We start from the raw sequence: 19,735 nt of genomic DNA on the forward strand, positions 1-19,735 counted from the left end.
GAAAGAGCAAAGCCCTTCAAGGGAACTCCCAAACCCTCACCTCTCGAGAGGCCTCTGGGCAAAGCCACCCGCCCCTCTGTCTGGGCTTTCATCTCCCCATCTAGCCCTTGATAGCCCAGAAATATTTCCAAGGGCCCTTCCCACCCAGGTACCCGGGGATTTCTGTGAACACACACTTTCAAAGCCACTGGAATTTCCTGCTCACTCCTATTAGGTTTTCCTTAGAAAACCTACTAGGGCTTCCTTAGAACCTGAGTTCTTTTTTTCTGGAGAAGGGACAGTTCATTTCTGGGGAGGAATGGCCTGATTCTTTTAGAGTTTGGGGAAATCCCAGCAAGGTATGCAAAATCCTTGCTCTCTTTTTTCTTATTTATTTTATTTTTATTTCATTAGAGATGGGGTCTCACTTTGTTGCCCAGGCTGGTTTCGGACTCCTGGGCTCAACCAATCCTCCTGGCTCAGCCTCCTGAAGTGCTGGGATTATAGGCTGCAGTGAGCCATTGTGTCTGGCCCCAAAGTCCTGACTCTGTTTTTTTGTTTTTTGGTTTTTTTTGAGATGGAGTTTCGCTCGTTGTCCAGGCTGGAGTGCAGTGGCGCGATCTCAGCTCACCGCAACCTCTGCCTCCCAGTTCAAGCGATTCTCCTGCCTCAGTCTCCCAAGTAGCTGGGATGACAGGCATGCGCCACCATGCCTGGCTAATTTTGTATTTTTAGTAGAGACGGGGTTTCGCCATGTTGGCCAGGCTGGTCTCAAACTCCTGACCTCAGGTGATCCGCCCGCTTCGGTCTCCCAAAGTGCTGGGATTACAGGCATGAGCCACCGTGCCCGGCCTGACTTCTAATACTATCACCTGAAAGCGCAGGCAGAAGGACAGCCCTGGGCTCCAGCTTCTCCAGAGGCCACCAGGCAGTGACCGCAGTGCCGCGGGCAGCCCAGGACTATCCGGTTCAGACCGAGAGAGACCAAGGAGGCTCTTTCCAAGATGGCAATCGAGCCCCATCGGCCCTGGTCCTCCTAGGCTTACTCCATGAGGGACCGGGAGTCGGCTCGAGTTAGCTGAGATAAGCCGGGGCCTGTTCTGTGGGGTGTCTGCTGATCCCTGGAGGCACTTTGGGCACACCTTCAGGGAGATACCCTGAGGCCTCAGCTGCTTCCCAGGAAGGCCCAAGAGACCAATTAACAAGTCACAGGACTGCCCAGAGGCCTTAGGGAGGCAGCATCCTGGGCTAGGGCCTCCATCCCGAGGCCTTGGGAATGCTCCTCGCTGCCTGCGTGCCTCAAAGCACCCTGCCCTCCCACGGCAGCCCCTTCACGGTACTTCTGAGCAGCCCCTGGCCCAGCCCCTGGCCCAGCAATGGGGAACGACTGTGCTCTGGTCACACTTGGCACCTCCAGGCCTAGCATAAATTCAATACATAAATTCTGCCTGCCTTTCAGCCAGCATACGCCTGTCTGCTTTCCCAATGCAGGCAGCCCGCACTTTACAAAACAAACACAAAACCTGTTACGAAATCAAAACATGTGGCCAGGCACGGTGGCTCACGCCTGTAATCCCAGCACATTGAGAAGCTGAAGTGGGCGGATCATTAGAGGTCAGGAGTTCGAGACCAGCCCAGGCAACATGGTAAAACCCTGTATCTACTAAAAATACACAAAAATGAGCTGGGTGTGGTGGCGCACACCTGTAATCCCAGCTACTCGGGAGGCTGAGGCACAAGAATTGCTTGAACCTAGGAGGCAGAGGTTGCGGTGAGCCGAGATCACGCCATTGCACTCCAGCCTGGGTGATGGAGTGAGACCCTGTCTCAAAAAAGAAAAAAAAAAAGAAAAAAATTGATGGCTGGGCGCAGTGGCTCATGCCTATAGTCCCAATACTTTGGCAGGCCGAGGCAGGCAGATCATTTGGGGTCAGCAGTTCAAGAGCAGCCTGGGCAACATGGGGGAAACCCTGTGTCTATTAAAAATACAAAACTTAGCCTGTCATGGTGGTGGGCGCCTATAGTACCAGCTATTCGGGAGGCTGAGGAAGGAGAATGGCTTGAACCCGGGAGGTGGAGGCTGCAGTGAGCCGAGATTGTGCCACTGTACTCCAGCCTGGGTGATAGAGTGAGCCCCTGTCACCAAAAAAAAAAAAAATATATATATATATATATAGTCTGTGAAAGGCAGGAAACCTTGAGTTGAGATATGAGGACCTCGATTAATGAGAAAACATGCTAAGTGAAAGAAGCCAGGCAGGACCACATGTTGTAGGATCCCACTGATGCCATGTCCTGAACAGGTGAATACACAGAGGGAAACAGCCTGATGGTGGCCAGGGGCTGGGGGAGGGGAGGAGGCCGCTACCGCAGGAGCAGGGGTTTCTGATGGGGGTGAAGGGAATGTTCTAGACAGTGGTGATGAGCACACAAGAGCTAAAGTGCGTGGCATATGAATTACATCTCAATAAGGAAGTTATAAAAATAGAAAGAGCCTTGTCTCCTGGTGATCACACGGCAATGACAGTGCCACAGCTCAGAAAGAATTGCGTGGCAATGATGAGAGAGATTCCTTTCTAGCTCTGCAACCCTCTATAGCTCTCACGTCCTCCATATCCTGCCCTGGGACAAACCCCGACCCCAGCCACGTGCTGCACGTTCTCCAGCCTGGCTCACTGTTCCCCCTGCCCGGAATGGCCTGTCCACAGTCCACCCTGGGACACGCTACCCAGCCACAGGATCCCGCCTGATGCCTTCGAGATCTGTCCTGACCTGGCCTCTTTTTTTTTTTTTTTTTTGAGATGAAGTCTTTCTCTGTCGTCCAGGCTGAAGTGCAGTGGCTTGATCTTGGCTCAATGCAACCTCCACCTCCCGGGTTCAAGCGATTCTCCTGCCTCTGCCTCCCCGAGTAGCTGGGATTACAGGCACCCACCACCATGCCCGGATTTTTTTGTATATTTAGTAGAGACAGGGGTTTCATCATGTTGCTCAGGCTGGTCTTGAACTCCTGACCTCAGGTGATCCAACTGCCTCGGCCTTCCCAAGTGCTGGGATTACAGGTGTGAGCCACTGCGCCCAGCCCTGTCTCTGCCTCTTGACTTCGCCAAGCCCTCCTCTGATCTTATAGTCCTCTCTCCCAGCTGCGCGAAACAGCGAACCTATGAGTCAAGCTCATTCCCCTCCTTTGTCAGATGGTGAAACTGACCACCAAAGAGATGGACAGGCCCAGGTCACATAGCAGCAAGTGGTGAAGCCACTCACTGCAACCTGTAGCCTCCTGTGTGACTGACAAGCATCCTGAACTCACACAGCTGCAAGGGATGGATGTGAACCCAGCAAAGCTGCCCCGAGCCTGCGAAAGCGCACTGCAAAGCAGCCCTGTGGGTTCACATTACCGCAGCCTGATTTTACTCCCTCATTTCTCCCCTGCCCCGTTGGCTGCCAGACAGGGAAGCTGAAACTGACAGGCAGTCAGGCCAAGGTGTGAAACGTCCCTTGTTGCTAAAGAGTCCTGGAACAGGGCTGGGAGTCCTGATGTTCTTGAGACCTGGGTTTGGCCCAGGGCCTGCCTGGCCAGGAGACTGGCCTGAGCTCTTGTGGGGCCTGAAGGTTGGAAGGGGCACACTAGGAGCAGGGGGCAGGGCAGAGGTGGTGACCGCCCCACGCTGGGCCTGGAGGTTATGTCTTTGGCACCAGCCTCCTTCCTACTGCCACAGATTGAGTTCAGCCCTCACCTTCTCACCTGGGTTACTGCAAAGGGCTCCTGACAACCATCCACAAGCTCCTTCCCTGTCCTCCAGTGTAACAGCTGAGTGTGTCGCCAGCCTGCTGAACCCCTGCGAAGGACCCGCACCCCCGCTGCTCAGAGCTCTGTGTGGTCCCTGGGTGCTGACTCCCCAGCACTGCAGACCACAGCTGTTGTCTCTGCCTGGCCTTTATCCTTCCCTCAGGTCTTTGCGCTAAGTCACCGCCGTTTTCTTCTGGAGAAAGACTTCCCTCCCACATTTAGTCCATGTGGCTTGGGTCGCAGCCATGTGACTCAGGAATAAACATGCATATTCTAGGTCTCTGGCTACAACAGTTGCTTCAGTGATGGGCCAATGAGGATTCCCTGAGGCTTTTGCTGGGACTCCAGGGCAAGAGGCCATTTCTTTTGACTGGGGTTGCTATGCTGGTCAAATACTAGTGGCGACTGTAAGGCAAAGAGCCTGGCTGAGAATGACAACAGCACAGAGGAAAGCAGGGCCTGAGAAGGTCAGAGCCACATTCCCAAGAGCAGCTCGTGAGCACCTGGAGCCAGCCATACCTGAAGGCACCTCTAACTCAGAGCTTTTAGTTACGCGGTCAATAAATTCCTTTTTTCCCTCTTAAACCTTTTCTTTAAAAAAAAAAAATGGAGTCTCACTCTGTTGCCCAGGCTGGAGTGCAGTGGGGCTATCTCAGCTCACTGCAAACTCCGCCTCCTGGGTTCACGCCATTCTCCTGCCTCAGCCTACCGAGAAGCTGGGACTACAGGTGCCCGCCACCACGCCCGGATAATTTTTTTGCATTTTTAGTAGAGACAGGGTTTCGCCATGTTAGCCAGGATGGTCTCGATCTCCTGACCTCGTGATCCGCCTGCCTCCCAAAGTGCTGGGATTACAGGTGTGAGCCACTGCACCTGGCCCCATTTTTTTTTTTTTTTTTTTGAGACAGAGTCTCGCTCTCTTTCCCAGGCTGGAGAGCAGTGGCACAATCTCAGCTCACAGCAACCTCCACCTCCCGAGTTCAAGCGATCCTCCTGCCTCAGCCCCCCACAGTAGCTGGGATTACAGGCACGCACCACCATGCCCAGCTAACTTTTGTATTTTTAGTAGAGACGGGGTTTTGCCATGTTGGCCAGGCTGGTCTTGAACTCTTGACCTCAGGTTATCCACCTGCCTTGGCCTCCCAAAGTGCTGGGATTACAGGCGTGAGCCACCACACCCAGCCTTTTTTTTTTTTTTGAGACAGAATCTCGCTCTGTCGCCCAGGCTGGAGTGCAGTGGCGCGATCTCAGCTAACAGCAACGTCTGCCTCCTGGGTTCAAGCAATTCTTCTGCCTCAGCCTCCCGAGTAGCTGGGACTACAGGTGCGCGCCACCACGCCTGGCTAATTTTTTGTATTTTAGTAGAGATGGGGTTTTGGCATGTTAGCCAGGCTTGTCTTGAACTCCTGAGCTCAGGAAATCTGCCTGCCTTGGCCTCCCAACTCTTAAAACCATTTTAACTTAGGCTTATGTCATTTTTAGACAAAAGCAGCCCTTAACCGCTCCTTTTTTATTTTTATTTTTTTGAGACAGAGTCTCACCCGTCGCCCAGGCTGGAGTGCAGTGGCTTGATCTCAGCTCACCACAACCTCCACATCCCGGGTTCAAGCAATTCTCTTGTCCCAGCTCCCCAAAGTAGTTGGGACTACAGACACGCACCACCACACCCGGCTAATTTTTGTATTTTTAGTAGAGATGGGGTTTCACCACGTTGGCCAGGCTGGTCTCGAACTCCAGGGCTCAAGTGATCCACCCACCTCAGCCTCTCAAAGTGCTGGGATTACAGGTGTGAGCCATCATGCCTGGCAACTACTCCCTTTTAAGACTTCTCTCCCTGACCTTCCTCATGTATATCCCAGATGCCTGTCCTGTTCTACAGCAAACCTGGCAGGATACGTAATGACTGTACTGGGACTTGAACCCACCTGACTGTGAGCTTGTCTGTCCTACCTCCCCTACCTATAACTCAGGTTACTAGTGCAGGGTCTGCAAACTTTCTTTTTTTTTCTTTTTTCTTTTTTTTTTTTTTTTTGAGATGGAGTTTTGCTCTGTCGCCCAGGCTGGAGTGCTGTGGCGTGATCTCGGCTCACTGCAAGCTCCGCCTCCCGGGTTCACGCCATTCTCCTGCCTCAGTCTCCCGAGTAGCTGGGACTACAGGCGCCCGCCACCACGCCCGGCTAAGTTTTTTGTATTTTTTAGTACAGACGGGGTTTCACTGTGTTAGTCAGGATGGTCTCTATCACCTGACCTCATGATTCGCCTGCCTCAGCCTCCCAAAGTGCTGGGATTACAGGCGTGAGCCACCGTGCCCGGCCTATGTCTGCAAACTTTCAACAGCTCATAAATATCTTCTGGGAGAAACCACAAGCCTCAGTGTGTCCCTAAAGTTCACTCTACTTTTGTGAAACAGCATCTCCATTTTCCACATTTCTACCTGTCAAAGTCTTAGCATTGTTAACACTGACGCCCAGCTTCAGGAACAGCTCTTCCCTGAAACCCCGCCTCCCCACCTCTGCTACGATGAAGGATCTCACCCTCTGTGTTCCTGGCACAGTCTGGGGGCACATTTAAGGATCAGACACCCCTAGTGCCCACCTCGCAGCCCTGGGCCTACCTGGATGTTAGCTGTGGCTGTGATGGACAGCTCTGGCCACGCGGACAGTAACGTGCAGTGTTGTGCAACCATCACCAATCTCTAATTCCAGATCATTTCCATCACCTCCAAAGGGAACCCCATGCCCATCAGTGTCGCTCCCCATTCCTCCCTCCCCCAGCCCCATTCGGATACCCATCTACTTTCTGGCTCTATGGATTTGCCTGTTCTGGGACATTTCATGCAAATTGAGTAGCACACTCGCCTTTTGGGCCTGGTTTCTTTCACTCCGCATGATGTTTTCATGGCTCATCCACACTACCGCGTGGCCCGGGCTGCATTCCTCCTTAGGGCTGAATCGTATCCCCCCGTATGGACAGACTGTTCACCCATTCATCCGCTGATGGACGTGTGGGTTTTTTCCACCTTTTGGCGACTGTGAATAGTGCTGCTACAGGGTCTTACTGTGTTGCCCAGGCTGGAGTGCAGTGGCTCAATCATGGCTCACTGCAGCCTCCAACTCCTGGGATCAAGTGATCCTCCTGCCTCATCTTCCCAAGTAACTGGAACTACAGGTGCCACCACACTTAAGTTTTTCTTTTTTTTGAGATGGAGTCTGACTCACTCTGTTGCCCAGGCTGGAGTGCAGTGGCGCAATCTCAGCTCACTGCAACCTCCGCCTCCCAGGTTCAAGGGATTCTCCTGTCTCAGCCTCCCAGGTAGCTGGGATTACAGATGCCCACCACCATACCCAGCTAATTTTTGTATTTTTAGTAGATATGGGGTTTCACCACGTTGGCCACGCTGGTCTCAAACTCCTGACCTCAAGTGATCTGCCTGTCTTGGCCTCCCAAAGTGCTGGGATTACAGGTGTAAGCCACCACACCCGGCCCAAGTTTTTTTTTGTTTTGTTTTGTTTTTGTTTTTGTTTTTTTTTGAGACAGAGTTTTGCTCTGTCACCCAGGCTGGAGTGCAGTGGCGCGATCTCGGCTCACTGCAACCTCTGCCTCCCAGATTCAAGCAATTCTCCCGCCTCAGCCTCCCGAGTAGCTGGGACTACAGGCATGGGCCACCACGCCTGGCTAATTTTTTTGTATTTTTAGTAGAGATGGGGTTTCACCATATTGGCCAGGCTGGTCTCGAACTGCTGACCTTTGTGATCTACCCACCTCGACCTCCCAAAGTGCTGGAATTACAGGCATGAGCCACCGTGTCCAGCCAAGTTTTTAATTTTTAAAGAATTTTTTGTAGAGATGGGGTCTCACTATGTTGCCCAGGCCGGTCTTCAGCTCCTGGCCTCAAGTGATATTCTTGATCCCTTTGCCTCAGCCGCTCAAAGGGCTGGGATTACAAGTGCAGGCGACTGCACCTGGCCTTCATGTAAAAGTTTGAACACCTGTTCTAAATTCTTTTGGATATGTGCCTAGGAGTGGAATTGCTGGGTCATATGGTACTGTGTGGTACTGACTAAGGTCTGGACTAACTAATGTCTGCCTCCCACACTAAACTGTAAGCTCCATGTGGACAGGGATCATGTCTGTATTTTGCTCGCTATTTTATCCTCTGGGCAGGCTACATGGTCAATAATCATTGGTATGAATAAATAAATAAATGGCAGGTGCCTAATAACCACCACTGAGGTGGGAGAATGCAGAGTCTGGGGTTCCAGCCCCTCAGCTGTGTGTCTTCAGGCCAGTAGCTTGACTCTCTGAGCCTCTTGTTTTCTCTCTCTCTTTCTCTCTTTTTTCTTTTTTTGAGACAGGTCTGGCTCTTTTACCCAGGCTGGAGTGCAGTGGTGCAATCATGGCTCACTGCAGCCTTGAACTCCTGCCTAAGCCTCTCAGGCAGCTGGTACTACAGGTGTGCACCACCACGCATGGGCTAATTTAAAAAAAATGTTTGTAGAGAACTGGGGTCTTCCTATGTTGCCCAGGCTGGCCATTTTCTTAAGTATAAAGGGGAAAACAAGGCAACCCTGCCTGCCTTGAGCCAACCCCCAGACTTACCCTCCACTACCACCTCTGCACCCAGCTTCCTGCTCACCTCAGGCTCCTCCTCCCCATTCTGGCTGTGCTCCCCCTGCAGCCTCTCTCGCAACTTCCCCAGCTCTGCTCGCAGACTGCCCATCTCTTGCTCCTTGGTCTGCAGGTCTGCCTCCAGCTCCACCTTCTGTTCGATCAGGGCTTTCCCCTGGGCCTCCACCACCGTGACCCGGTGCCGAAGGTCATGGTTGATCTTCATCAGCCGTGTCTGCTGCTGCTGTAACTGTACAAAAAGGGAGACCATTGTGCAGGGCTGCTACCTGCAGTAGCTCAGGTTGTGCACTGCACAATGGCAAACCATCCTTAGGTGTGCCATTTATATTGCAGACATCTTTCTTTGAAAGTTGTTCATATTCTTATAACTGATGATGCTAGAGATGGGCAATTTGTGTATTTACTATGACAATTTTATGGCAAATGGAAGCGTGTCTTGCTAGAATTAATACATTACGAACATTTCCCAACAGATGGAAGTAACATGACTTCAGAAAGGGGCATTTTTCTCTGATTTACACAGAAACACTGTATGGGTTCCTGGAGCATGCTGGACCCTGCTAAGTCTGCTCCCAGAGAGGCATGAAGTTGGGGGGCTGGAGGAGGCCTTGGGGTCACAGCTAAGGCTGCCAAGGCCTCGGGACCTTCCCAGGAGGCAGGAGGAGCCTGCTCACTGGGCAGTGCCACGTTCCCTCCTGCTCTGCCAGTGAAGTCTTGCTGTTTCCAGGCTGGGCCCGCCAAGCCATGAGCAGGATCCACACCCCACGGAGCCCTAAGAATGATAGCAAGGGAGAGAAGGGACCTGCTGAGTGGAGGGTCTGGTCTCTGGCTGGCACCTACTGGCTGGGAGGGTGGACACAGGTCAGGGGTATGTCACTCACAGCCTCGACGTCCTCATTTTTCAGGCCCAGCTCCCTGTCCTTGGCACGGATCTCATCGCGTTGTTTGTCTACCACCTCCTTCAGCTTCTTCATCACCTGCCGCTCCCGCTCTGACATGCCTGGGTGGGCAAATGAGACTGGCAGGTGAGCCCACCTTACTCCTCTGTGGAAATCATCCACCGCTTCTGCTGAGGATGAAACTGAGATCTCAGTGGGCCCCAGCCTCATCCCCAGCCTCATCCTCTACGCCCTCCACTCACTCCCTTCACCCTCCCCGGTGCCTGCTTGATATTCCTTGATTCCCCCTGAGCTCACTCCCACCTTGAAGCCTCTTCCTTACCCATTAGTCCCTTCCTTCTCACCTCCCCATGGCTGGTGCACCTCATTTTTCAGGCCTCAGCCCAAACGTCACCTCTTCACAGAGGCCTCCCTTTCTCTGACCACCCAGTGACAGCCTCCACCTCCCACCCACCCGATACGTGCATTTCCCTGCATGCCTGACCCACCATGTATTACCTTTATGGCACTTTTTTACAATTCCTATGTGTGTCTTACATTCTTTTTTTTTTTTGATTTGGACTCTCACTTCGTTGCCCAGGCTGCAGCGTAGTGGTGCAGTCTTGGCCTTCTGCAACCTCTGCCTCCTAGGCTCAAGTGATCTTCCCACCTCAGCTTCCCAAGTAGCTTGAGGCAACAGAAATGTGCTATCGCGCCTGGCTAATTTTTGTGTTTTTAGTAGAGATGGGGTTTCACTATGTTGACCAGGCTAGTCTCAAACTCCTGACCTCAAGTGATCTACCCACCTCGGCCTCCCAAAGCGCTGGGATTACAGGGGTGAGCCACCGCGCCCGGCCTCTTACATGCTTTTATCTGACGAAAGATGACACAGCACAGTGATTCACAGGGTAAGCTCCAGCTCAGACACTGGCTCTCCTATTTATCAGCGGTTTGGTTTGGAGCTAGTGTCTTGTGCCTCAGTTTCCACCTCTATAAAGTAGTGATAACAGTCCCCACAACTCTGTTGTGAGGATTGATTATGTCAACCTAAATAATAAACAGAGAAAGTTCTCGAAAATAAGAGATGGGCCGGGCACCATGGCTCACGCCTGTAATCCCAGCACTTTGGGAGGCTGAGGCGGGAGGATCACCTGAGGTCAGGAGCTTGAGACCAGCCTGGCTGACAAGGTGAAACCCGGTCTCTACTAAAAATACAAAACAAATTAGCCGGGTGTGGTGGTGCACGCCTGTAATCCCAGCTACTCGGGAGGCTGAGGCAGGAAAATTGCTTGAACCTGGGAGATGGAGGCTGCAGCGAGCCGAGATCGTGCCATTGGACTCCAGCCTGGGTGACAAGAGCAAGACTCTGTCTCAAAAATAAAAAGTAAATAAAATTTAAAAATAAAATAAAATAAAAGATGGCCATACGTGTTGGCTCACGCCTGTAATCCCAGTGCTTTGGGAGGCTGAGGCAGGAGGATCACTGAGGCCAGGAGGATCACTGAGGCCAGGAGTCTGAGAGCAGCTTGGGCAACATAATGAGACCCTGTTTCTATAAAAAGATTTTTTTTTTTTTTAACTAGCCAAGCATAGTGGTGTCCACTTGTAGTCTCAGCTACTTAGGAGGCTGATGAGGATCACTTGAACCCAGGAGTTTGAGGATGCAGTGGGCTCTGACTGCACCACTGTACTCCAGGCCTGGGTGACAGAACAAGACCCTGTCTCAAAAACAAAACAAAACAAAACAAAAAAAACCAACCCAGAAAACAAAATAAAAACTGTAATCCCAGCACTTTGGGTGGCCCAGGCAGGCAGATCACCTAGGTCGGGAGTTCTAGACCAGCCTGACCAACATGGAGAAACCCCGTCCTTACTAAAACTACAAAATTAGCCAGGCGTGGTGGCACATGCCTGTAATCCCAGCTACTCGGGAGGCTGAGGCAGGAGAATAGCTTGAACCCGGGAGGTGGAGGTTGCAGTGAGCCGAGATCGCACCAGTGCACTCCAGCCTGGGCAACAAGAGTGAAACTCCATCTCAAACAAAAAAAAAAAAAGGAAAAGCTATTTATTTGGGAGTAGAGTGTTGCAATGGGAATCCGCCTGCCATAGTAAACTATGTGTATTCAGGGAGGTAAAGGAAGACAAAGATTTTTAAAGGAAAAAATAAGGAGGGTTATATAATTGTTTAAAGTATTAATAATTATCCTTGGCTATAAAGATAGATCAATAACAAGGGTGACTGTAGTCTGAGGCTGGACCGGCTACTGCCAGGCAGACGTCCTGGCACAAGTCTTTTTGTGTAAGGTTACAAAGGCCTTTGTGCAAAGCTGTCGTTTTTCCACAGTCTTTTTTGTTATCGGGCATGCAAGCGTGAAAACCCTCTCTTCATGGCCTTCCCGGGTTCCATTTTCAGGGTTTTGGGTAACACTGGTGACCCCATTTTGATTCAGACAACTTTCACAGTTAATACACACAGAGCCCTGAAGATGGTGTCCGGCACACTGCAGGCGGGCGAGGTCCACCCTCATCCCTACCCCCAACTAGACTGTCAGCCACAGGAGGGCAAGGCCCTGTCTGCCCTAGTCACTGTTACATTCCCTGGGCCCCACATGGTGCCTAGCACACCGCAGGTGCCTATTAAGTTATTGTTGAATTAATGACCTGTGAGGATGGGTGCTGTGTCAGTTTCCTGCACCTGCTGTAACAAATGACCAATAATTTTGGTATCTCAACACATCAGAAATTTATTTTCTCATAGCTCTAGAAGCCAGAAGGTCCAAATGAGCCTGAAATCAAGGTGTTACCAGGGCCATGCTTCCTCTGGAGCCTCTAAGGGAGATTTCTTTTTTTCCTTTTTGAGACAGAGTCTTGCTGTGTCACCCAGGCTGGAGTGCAGTGGCGTGATCTTGGCTCACTGCAGCCTCTGCCTCTTGGGTTCCAGTGATTCTCCTGCCTCAGCCTCACAAGTAGCTGGGATTATAGGCATGTGCCATCATGACTGGCTAATTTTTTCTTTTCTTTTTTTTTGAGACGGAGTCTCACTCTGTGGCCTAGGCTGGAGTGCAGTGGCATGATCTTGACTCACTGCAAGCTCTGCCTCCCAGGTTCACGCCATTCTTCTGCCTCAGCCTCCTGAGTAGCTGGGACTACAGGCGCCTGCTACCACACCTGGCTAATTTTTTGTATTTTCAGTAGAGACAGAGTTTCACCATGTTAGCTAGGATGATCTCAATCTCCTGACCTCGTGATCCGCCTGCCTTAGCCTCCCAAAGTGCTGGGGTTTACAGGCGTGAGTCACTGACTGTGCCCAGCCGTTTTTTTTTTTTTTTTTTTTTTGAGATAGAGTCTCACTCTGTAGCCCAGACTGGAGTGCAGTGGCGTGATCTCAGTTCACTGCAACCTCTGTCTCCAGGGTTCAAGTGATTCTCCTGCCTCAGCCTCCCAAGTATCTGGGATTACAGGCACCCGCCACAACCCAGCTACTTTTTTTGTATTTTTAGAAGAGACAGGGTTTCCCATGTTGGCCAGGCTGGTCTCGAACTCCTGACCTCAAGCGATCCACCCGCCTCAGCCTCCCAAAGCGATGGGATTATAGGCATGAGCCACTGTGCCCGGCCCAGGGAGATTTCGTTCCTTCCCTCTTCCAGCTTCTGGTGGCCACCAGCACTCCTTGGCTTGTGGTGGCATCACTCCAGTCTCTGCCTCTGTGGTCCCGTGGCCTTCTCCTCTTCTGTCAGTGCCAAATCTCTCCCTGCCTCCATCTTACAAGGACACCTGTGATTACATTCAGGGCTCATCCAAAGTAAGCCAAGATAACATCCCCATCTCAAGATCTGGAATGAAATAACACACCTGCAAGACATTACCATATCAGGTGACATCCACAGGTTCTAGGAACTAGGACCTGATATTGTGGGGCCATTATTCAGCCTTCCATAGGTGCTGGCACTGCCAGTGCACCCCTTCTCCCTGAAGCCTGGACTGGCCTGCAATGGCCAGGCTCAGTCCCAGGTGAACGAGGGGGAAACGTCCCTCCATAGCCCCCGGGACTCAGGATATGCAGCCAGATCTGATCCCATGAGGAGAAAACACAGAGGTGACCCCTCAGCTATTGCCTTGGCCTGACTGTCCCCCCAGGCTGCTCCACTGCATCAGAGTCCTTGCCGCAGACCTCCTGTCTCTTGCCTGGTGGTCACCACCATGAACAAGCATCCCTGGTGTGTTTCCAGAACAGCGGGTGACGCTGCCAGGGCCGCAAACCCACGTAAGGCCTGGGTCGTGAGCTTGAAGAGCTTAGGATTTTATATGATCGTCCTGGAGGCATCGGCCTGTCTCATTTGTCTCTGTATTCCAGGGCCCCACACATGGCAGACGCCTGAGGCTGGCCAATGAACGAGGACTGGTTCTTCTTCCGTGCTCCCAAAGTGCAATGTACTCCTGACAAGCCCAGGAAGGATAAACTGATTTACACCCTGGACCCTATTTCGTTCTCATTCCCAACCACTGGAAATGGGTCTTATTATCATTAATGTTGTCTCTAACATCAGTCCCATTTTACATATATGAAAAACTGAAGCCCAGAGATATTTTTTTTTTCTCAAAGTCTTACAGCCAAGAACTCAAGCCCAGGTTTTCTGACTCCAGATCCCACATCTTCTCCGTGATACTAGGCTGCCTTGCCACCAGGGCACGAGACGCAGAAGGCTCCCTTAAGGTCACCAGAATGTGTCACTATGGGGCAGACTCTGATCTCCACTTTCTCCCAGACAGAGCCACCTTCTGGGGGTGCCCTCACATATTTTTGCATACGTGCACACATGTGTACCCTCACAAGAATATTCACCCATCAAGTTTTTTGTTGTATTTTTTTTTTTTTTGAGACGGAGTCTCGCTCTGTCGCCCAGGCTGGAGTGCAGTGGCATGATCTCAGCTCACTGCAACCTCTACCTCCTCGGTTCAAGCAATTCTCCTGCCTCAGCCTCCCAAGTAGCTGGGACTACAGGCATACGCCACCATGCCTGGCAATTTTTGTATTTTTAGTACAAAAATTATTTGGGCGTGGTGGCGCACACCTGTAATCCTAGCTATCTGGGAGGCTGAGGCATGAGAATTGCCTCAGCCTGGGAGATGGAGGTTGCAGTGAGCCAAGATCTCACCACTGCACTCTAGCCTGAGCAACAGAGCAAGACTCTGTCTCAAAAAATAAAATAAAATAGTACAGCTGCTGTGGAAGACAGTGTTAAGGTTAAACACAGAGTTACCATTTAACTCAGCAATTCTAATCTAGGTAGAGACCCCAAAGAACTGAAATCACATGTCCACATAAACACCTGTACACAAACATTCATCACAGCCTAATTCATAATAGCCAAAATGGGAAACAAGCCAAATGTCCCTCAACAGATGAATATGAATCAACAAAAAGGGATACATCTTTTTTTTTTTTTTTTTCCCCTCTTGAGACAGAGTCTCACTCTGTGCCCCAGGCTGGAGTGCAGTGGCGTGATCTTGACTCACTGCAACCTCTACCTCCTGGGTTCAAGCGATTCTCTTGCCTCAGCCTCTTGAGTGCTGGGATTACAGGTGTGCGCCACCAGACCCGATTAGTTTTTGTGTTTTTGGTAGAGATGGGGTTTCACCATGTTGGCCAGGCTAGTCTCGAACACCTCACCTCAAGTGATCTGCCCACCTTGGCCTCCCAAAGTGCTGGGATTACAAGCATGAGCCACCGCGCCCGGCCATGATGCATTTTTTTTTTTTTTTTTTGAGACGGAGTCTCGTTCAGTCGCCCAGGCTGGAGTGCAGTGGCGTGATCTCGGCTCACTGCAAGCTCTTCCTCCTGGGTTCATGACATTCTCCTGCCTCAGCCTCCTGAGTAGCTGGGACTACAGGTGCCCACCACCACGCCCGGCTAATTTTTTGTATTTTTAGTAGAGATGGGGTTTCACCATGTTAGCCAGGATGGTCTCGATCTCCTGACCTCGTGATCCGCCCACCTCGGCCTCCCAAAGTGCTGTGATTACAGGCATGAGCCACCACGCCCCATGATACATTTTTACAACGGAATATCATTTAGCCATAAAAAGGAACGAAGCACTAATTCATGCTACAACATGAATAAAGCTTGAAAACATGATGCTGAGTGAAAGAAGCCAGGCACAAAGTTGTACGACTCCAGCTACTTGGAAGGCTGAGGTAGAAGGATCACCTGAGCTGGGGGGTTCGAGGCTGCAGGGAGCTATGATTGTGCCACTGCTCTTCAGCCTGGGTGACAGAGTGGGACCCTATGTCAAAAAAACAAAAACGAAAACAAAAAACCCACTGAGTTGTCCACATTTAAAAGGGTGAATCTTATGATTTCTCAAATTCCAAAAAGCATACACTGTATGATTCCATGTATATGAAGTTCAGAACAAGGCTGAATTAATCTCTGGAGACAAAGGTCAGAGTCAGGGTGACCTTGTGAAGTTTTGTCTGGAAAGGGACGAGAAGGTGCATTCTGGGGTGTTGAACTATTCTCTATCCTGATCTGAACATACATGCAAAAATCCATAGAGCCGTACACTTAAAATGTGTTCACTTCACTCTACGTTATACCTCAATTTAAAATGTTAAGGCAGGGCACAGTCGCTCATGCCTGTAATCCCAGCACTTTGGGAGGACAAGGTGGGAGAATCGCTTGAGCCCAGGAGTTAGAGGCTGCAGTGAGCTATGATCGCATCATTGCACTCTACCTGGGTGACAAACTGAGACCTCATCTCAAAAAAAAAAAAAAAAACAATAGCCAAAGCTGCATGCGGTGACTCACACCTGTAATCCCAGCACTTTGGGAAGTGAAGGAGGGCGGATCACTTGAGGTCAGGAGTTGGAGACCATCCTGGCCAACATGGTGAAACCTCATCTCTACTAATAATATAAAAATGAGCTGGAAATTGCTTGAACCCGGGAGGCAGAGGTTGCAGTGAGCCGAGATCACACCACTGCACTCCAGCCTGGGCAAGAGAGTGAGACTTCGAGACTCTGAGACTCGTCTCAAAACAACAAATAAACAAAAAAACAATAGCCAAGAGGTGGAAGCAAGCTAAATGTCCATCAACGGATGAATGGAATAAAGAAAATGTGGTCTGTCCATACAATGGAATGTTACTCAGCCTTAAAAAAGGAAGGAAATCGGTTGGGCACAGTGGCTCATGCCTATAATCCCTGTACTTTGGGAGGCCGAGGCGGGTGGATCACCTGAAGTCTGGAGTTTGAGACCAGCCTGACCAACATGGAGAAACCCTATCTCTACTAAAATACAAAATTAGCCAGGCGTGGTGGCGTAGCTACTTGGGAGGCTGAGGCTGGAGAATCGCTTGAACCTGAAAGGTGGAGGCTGCAGTGAGCTGAGATCGCGCCATTACACTCCAGCCCGGGCAACAAGAGCAAAACTCCATATAAAAAAAAAAAAAAAAAAAAAGAAGGAAATCCTGTCACATGCTGCCACATGGATGAACTCTGAAGACCTTAGGCTCAGTGAAAAGGCCAGGCACAAGGGACAAACGCCGTATGATTCCACTTACAGGAGGAGCTCCCTAGAGAAGTCAAACCCACAGACACGGACGTGGAGCTTTCGTCGGCAAGATGAAAGCGGCCCAGCGCTCTGCTCTCCACCCTCGTGCACACAGTAAACACCGCTGCCCTGTGCACTTACACAGGCTGCAGAGAGGCAATTCTGTGATGTGCTTTCCACCAGAATGTTTAAAAGGAAAAGATAAGAAACACTAGCTGGCCAAGGGCCCTTCTGGTACAATTCCTCTCCGCCTGATGGGGGGAGATGAGGACCGCCGGTCCCTGGAGCCAAGGCCTGGCAGGCGTGGGGCAGGGGCTCCCGATGAGGAAGATGGGGGAAGACAGAGGAAGCCCCCCGGACCCCTAGGGAGCCCAGCAGCAGGGCCGGGTGTCAGGAGGTGGCCGCGGGAGTTTCTCTGTGTCCACTTTCTCTAAGTGCAGAGCCGGCGACCAAGCCGGGCCCCCCACTTGCAGTTGTGAAGTGGGCCCTCTCCCCGTCAGTCCTGCTCTCCTGCCTCCAGCCATGGGTCCTGTGAGGGATCCCCGGGCCACCTGGGGGGCCCACCTGTGCCCTCTCTTCTCTCTATGCCCCAGGGCCACTGCTGCAGAGCACTGCTAGGTTGAGCTGGTGGGACCCAGGGACACGGCTAACGCTTCCCAGAAAGGCGACCCTTGGGCACGTGGGGTGTGTGTGAGGTGCGTGTGTGTTATATGTGTGTGTGTGGGGGTGTGTGTGAGGTCTGTGTGTGTGGTATATGTGTGTGATGTGTGTGTGGTGTGAGTGTGAGGTCTGTGTGTGGTGTGTGAGGTCTGTGTGTGTGAATGTGGGGTCTGTGTGTGTGTGGTATCTGTGTGTGATGTGTGTGTGGTGTGTGTGTGAGGTCTGTGTGTGTGAATGTGGGGTCTGTGTGTGTGTGGTATCTGTGTGTGATGTGTGTGTAGTGTGAGTGTGAGGTCTGTGTGTGTGTGTGTGGTGCGTGAGGTCTGTGTCTGTGTGTGGTGTATGTAAGGTTTGTGTGTATGTGGTGTGTGAGGTCTGTGTGTGTGGTATATGTGAGGTCTGCGTGTGTGGTGTGTGCAATGTGAGTGTGTATGTCTGTGTGGTGGTGTCTGTGTGTGGTGTGTGAGGTCTGTGTGTGTGTGGTGTGTGTGAGGTCTGTGTGTGTGTGGTATGTGCAGTGTGAATATATGTGTGGTGACGTCTGTGTGCGTGTGGTGTGTGAGGTCTGTGTGTATCTGGTATGTGCAGTGTGAGTGTGTATGTCTGTGTCGTGGCATCTGTGTGGTGTGTGAGGTCTGTGTGTGTGGTGTGTGTGGGTGGGTGTGGGTGTATATGCGTGTCTGTGTGGCGTATGTATGTGACATGTGTGTTTGGGGGTTGAGTTCCCACGTAGACAGAAGTCAGTGCCAAAGCCACAACCCCTCACCCCCCGCCTGCTGTTTGAATACTTGTCCCGACATGCCGTGTGCTGGGGCGCCAGGACCTACTCATTGACTCCTTGCTGGGGCTGCCTTGGCTCTCCAGAGAAAGAGGTGGGCAGGAGAGGAGCATGCAGAGAGAGGGGCGGCTGGGTCCATGTGGAAGCCCAGCAGCCTCATCACCTTCCTGGGCGGCGCCGTAGGAGCTGTGAGACCCAGGCAGGAGGCTGGCGCCTGACTCCGATCCCGGCTTCGCCTGTTAGTTGCTTTCCCCTCAGGCCTCGGTGCTCTCTTGAGAGGCCTGTGCATGGTTCTCCCATGTGAAGTGCTCACAACAGAGGGGCCCAGGGCCAGAGTGTCTAAGTGTCTCTTAAGTGTCGGCTGTCATTTTATCCTGCTCGCCGCTAAGAGAAAGTACAAGAGTGCTTTGGAAAACTAAAAGAAGGCCAAGTATTCTTTTTTTTTTTTTTTTTGAGACAGAGTCTCGCTCTGTCGCCCAGGCTGGAGTGCAGTGGCCGGATCTCAGCTCACTGCAAGCTCCGCCTCCCGGGTTCCCGCCATTCTCCTGCCTCAGCCTCCCGAGTAGCTGGGACTACAGGCGCCCGCCACCTCGCCCGGCTAGTTTTTCGTATTTTTAGTAGAGACGGGGTTTCACCGTGTTAGCCAGGATGGTCTCGATCTCCTGACCTCGTGATCCGCCCGTCTCGGCCTCCCAAAGTGCTGGGATTACAGGCTTGAGCCACCACGCCCGGCCAAGGCCAAGTATTCTTAACAGACACTGTTAAAAGCTGAAAGGGTTGTGAGCCGTCACAGACACCCAGCGATTCAGGATCTGGGAACCTAGATTTTAAGAGACACCTGGGCACGGGGACCATGGAGAAGCTCGCTCGTGGCCGGCCACGGCAGCCACGTGTGGCAGTGAGCTAACGTCCACCTGCAAGGCACTGTCCAGGCAGTGGGACACCATGAAACACGACGTGTGATTGAAAACACTGAGATGGACAGTTAAGTGACAAAGTTCACAGCAGCACTATTTGCAACAGATGAAAGATGGAAGCCACCCAAATGTCCCCCCACTGAGAATGGATAAACACAATGTGCTCAGTCCACACAGCGGAGGACGATTCAGCCACAACGAGGAAAGCAGCTCTGACACGCCACAGCACGGCAGCACAGATGAACCTCGAAAATGACGTGGGGTCTAAGACCAGACCCCAAGGTTGCATACGGTGTGATTCCATCGACAGGAAACGTCCAGAACTGGCAAATCCACAGAGGCAGAAAGCAGATTAGAGGTTACCAGCGGCTCTACCTGCAGGGAGGGAGGGCAGAGACAAGAGGCTGGGGAGACACCTGACAGGTGCAGGGTCACCTTAGGAAGGTGGTGGAAATGTTTTGGAACAAAACAGGTGATGGTTGTACAGCACTATGATAATTTAAAAACAAATTTTTTTTTTTTTTTTTTTTTTTTGAGACGGAGTCTCGCTCTGTC

The 19,735-nt window shown here is 51.6% G+C and overlaps 1 protein-coding gene and 1 long non-coding RNA gene across 8 annotated transcripts in view; one reads left to right on the forward strand and one right to left on the reverse strand.

The window, feature by feature from the left end:
- The window catches only part of RILPL1 (Rab interacting lysosomal protein like 1), a 58,249-nt gene that overhangs the window by 20,551 nt on the left and 17,963 nt on the right, over window positions 1–19,735 (reverse strand). For 6 of the 7 annotated variants that reach the window (XM_015109621.3, XM_015109620.3, XM_015109622.3 and 3 more), the window contains exons 3-4: window positions 9,277–9,395; window positions 8,403–8,624 (exon numbers count right to left, since the gene is read on the reverse strand). In XM_015109621.3, coding sequence (XP_014965107.2) covers window positions 8,403–8,624; window positions 9,277–9,395 — 341 coding nt within the window. Of the gene's footprint in view, window positions 1–8,402; window positions 8,625–9,276; window positions 9,876–11,360; window positions 11,642–19,735 lie in introns of those variants that run through there. The other variant, XM_077955646.1, reaches the window with a different exon arrangement.
- On the forward strand, window positions 5,769–12,734 carry LOC144333191 (uncharacterized). Its single transcript, XR_013401656.1, has 2 exons — window positions 5,769–7,229; window positions 12,561–12,734. It is a non-coding gene; the product is annotated as an uncharacterized LOC144333191 (long non-coding RNA).

Source organism: Macaca mulatta, chromosome 11, assembly GCF_049350105.2.
Source record: "Macaca mulatta isolate MMU2019108-1 chromosome 11, T2T-MMU8v2.0, whole genome shotgun sequence".
NCBI lineage: Eukaryota > Metazoa > Chordata > Mammalia > Primates > Cercopithecidae > Macaca > Macaca mulatta.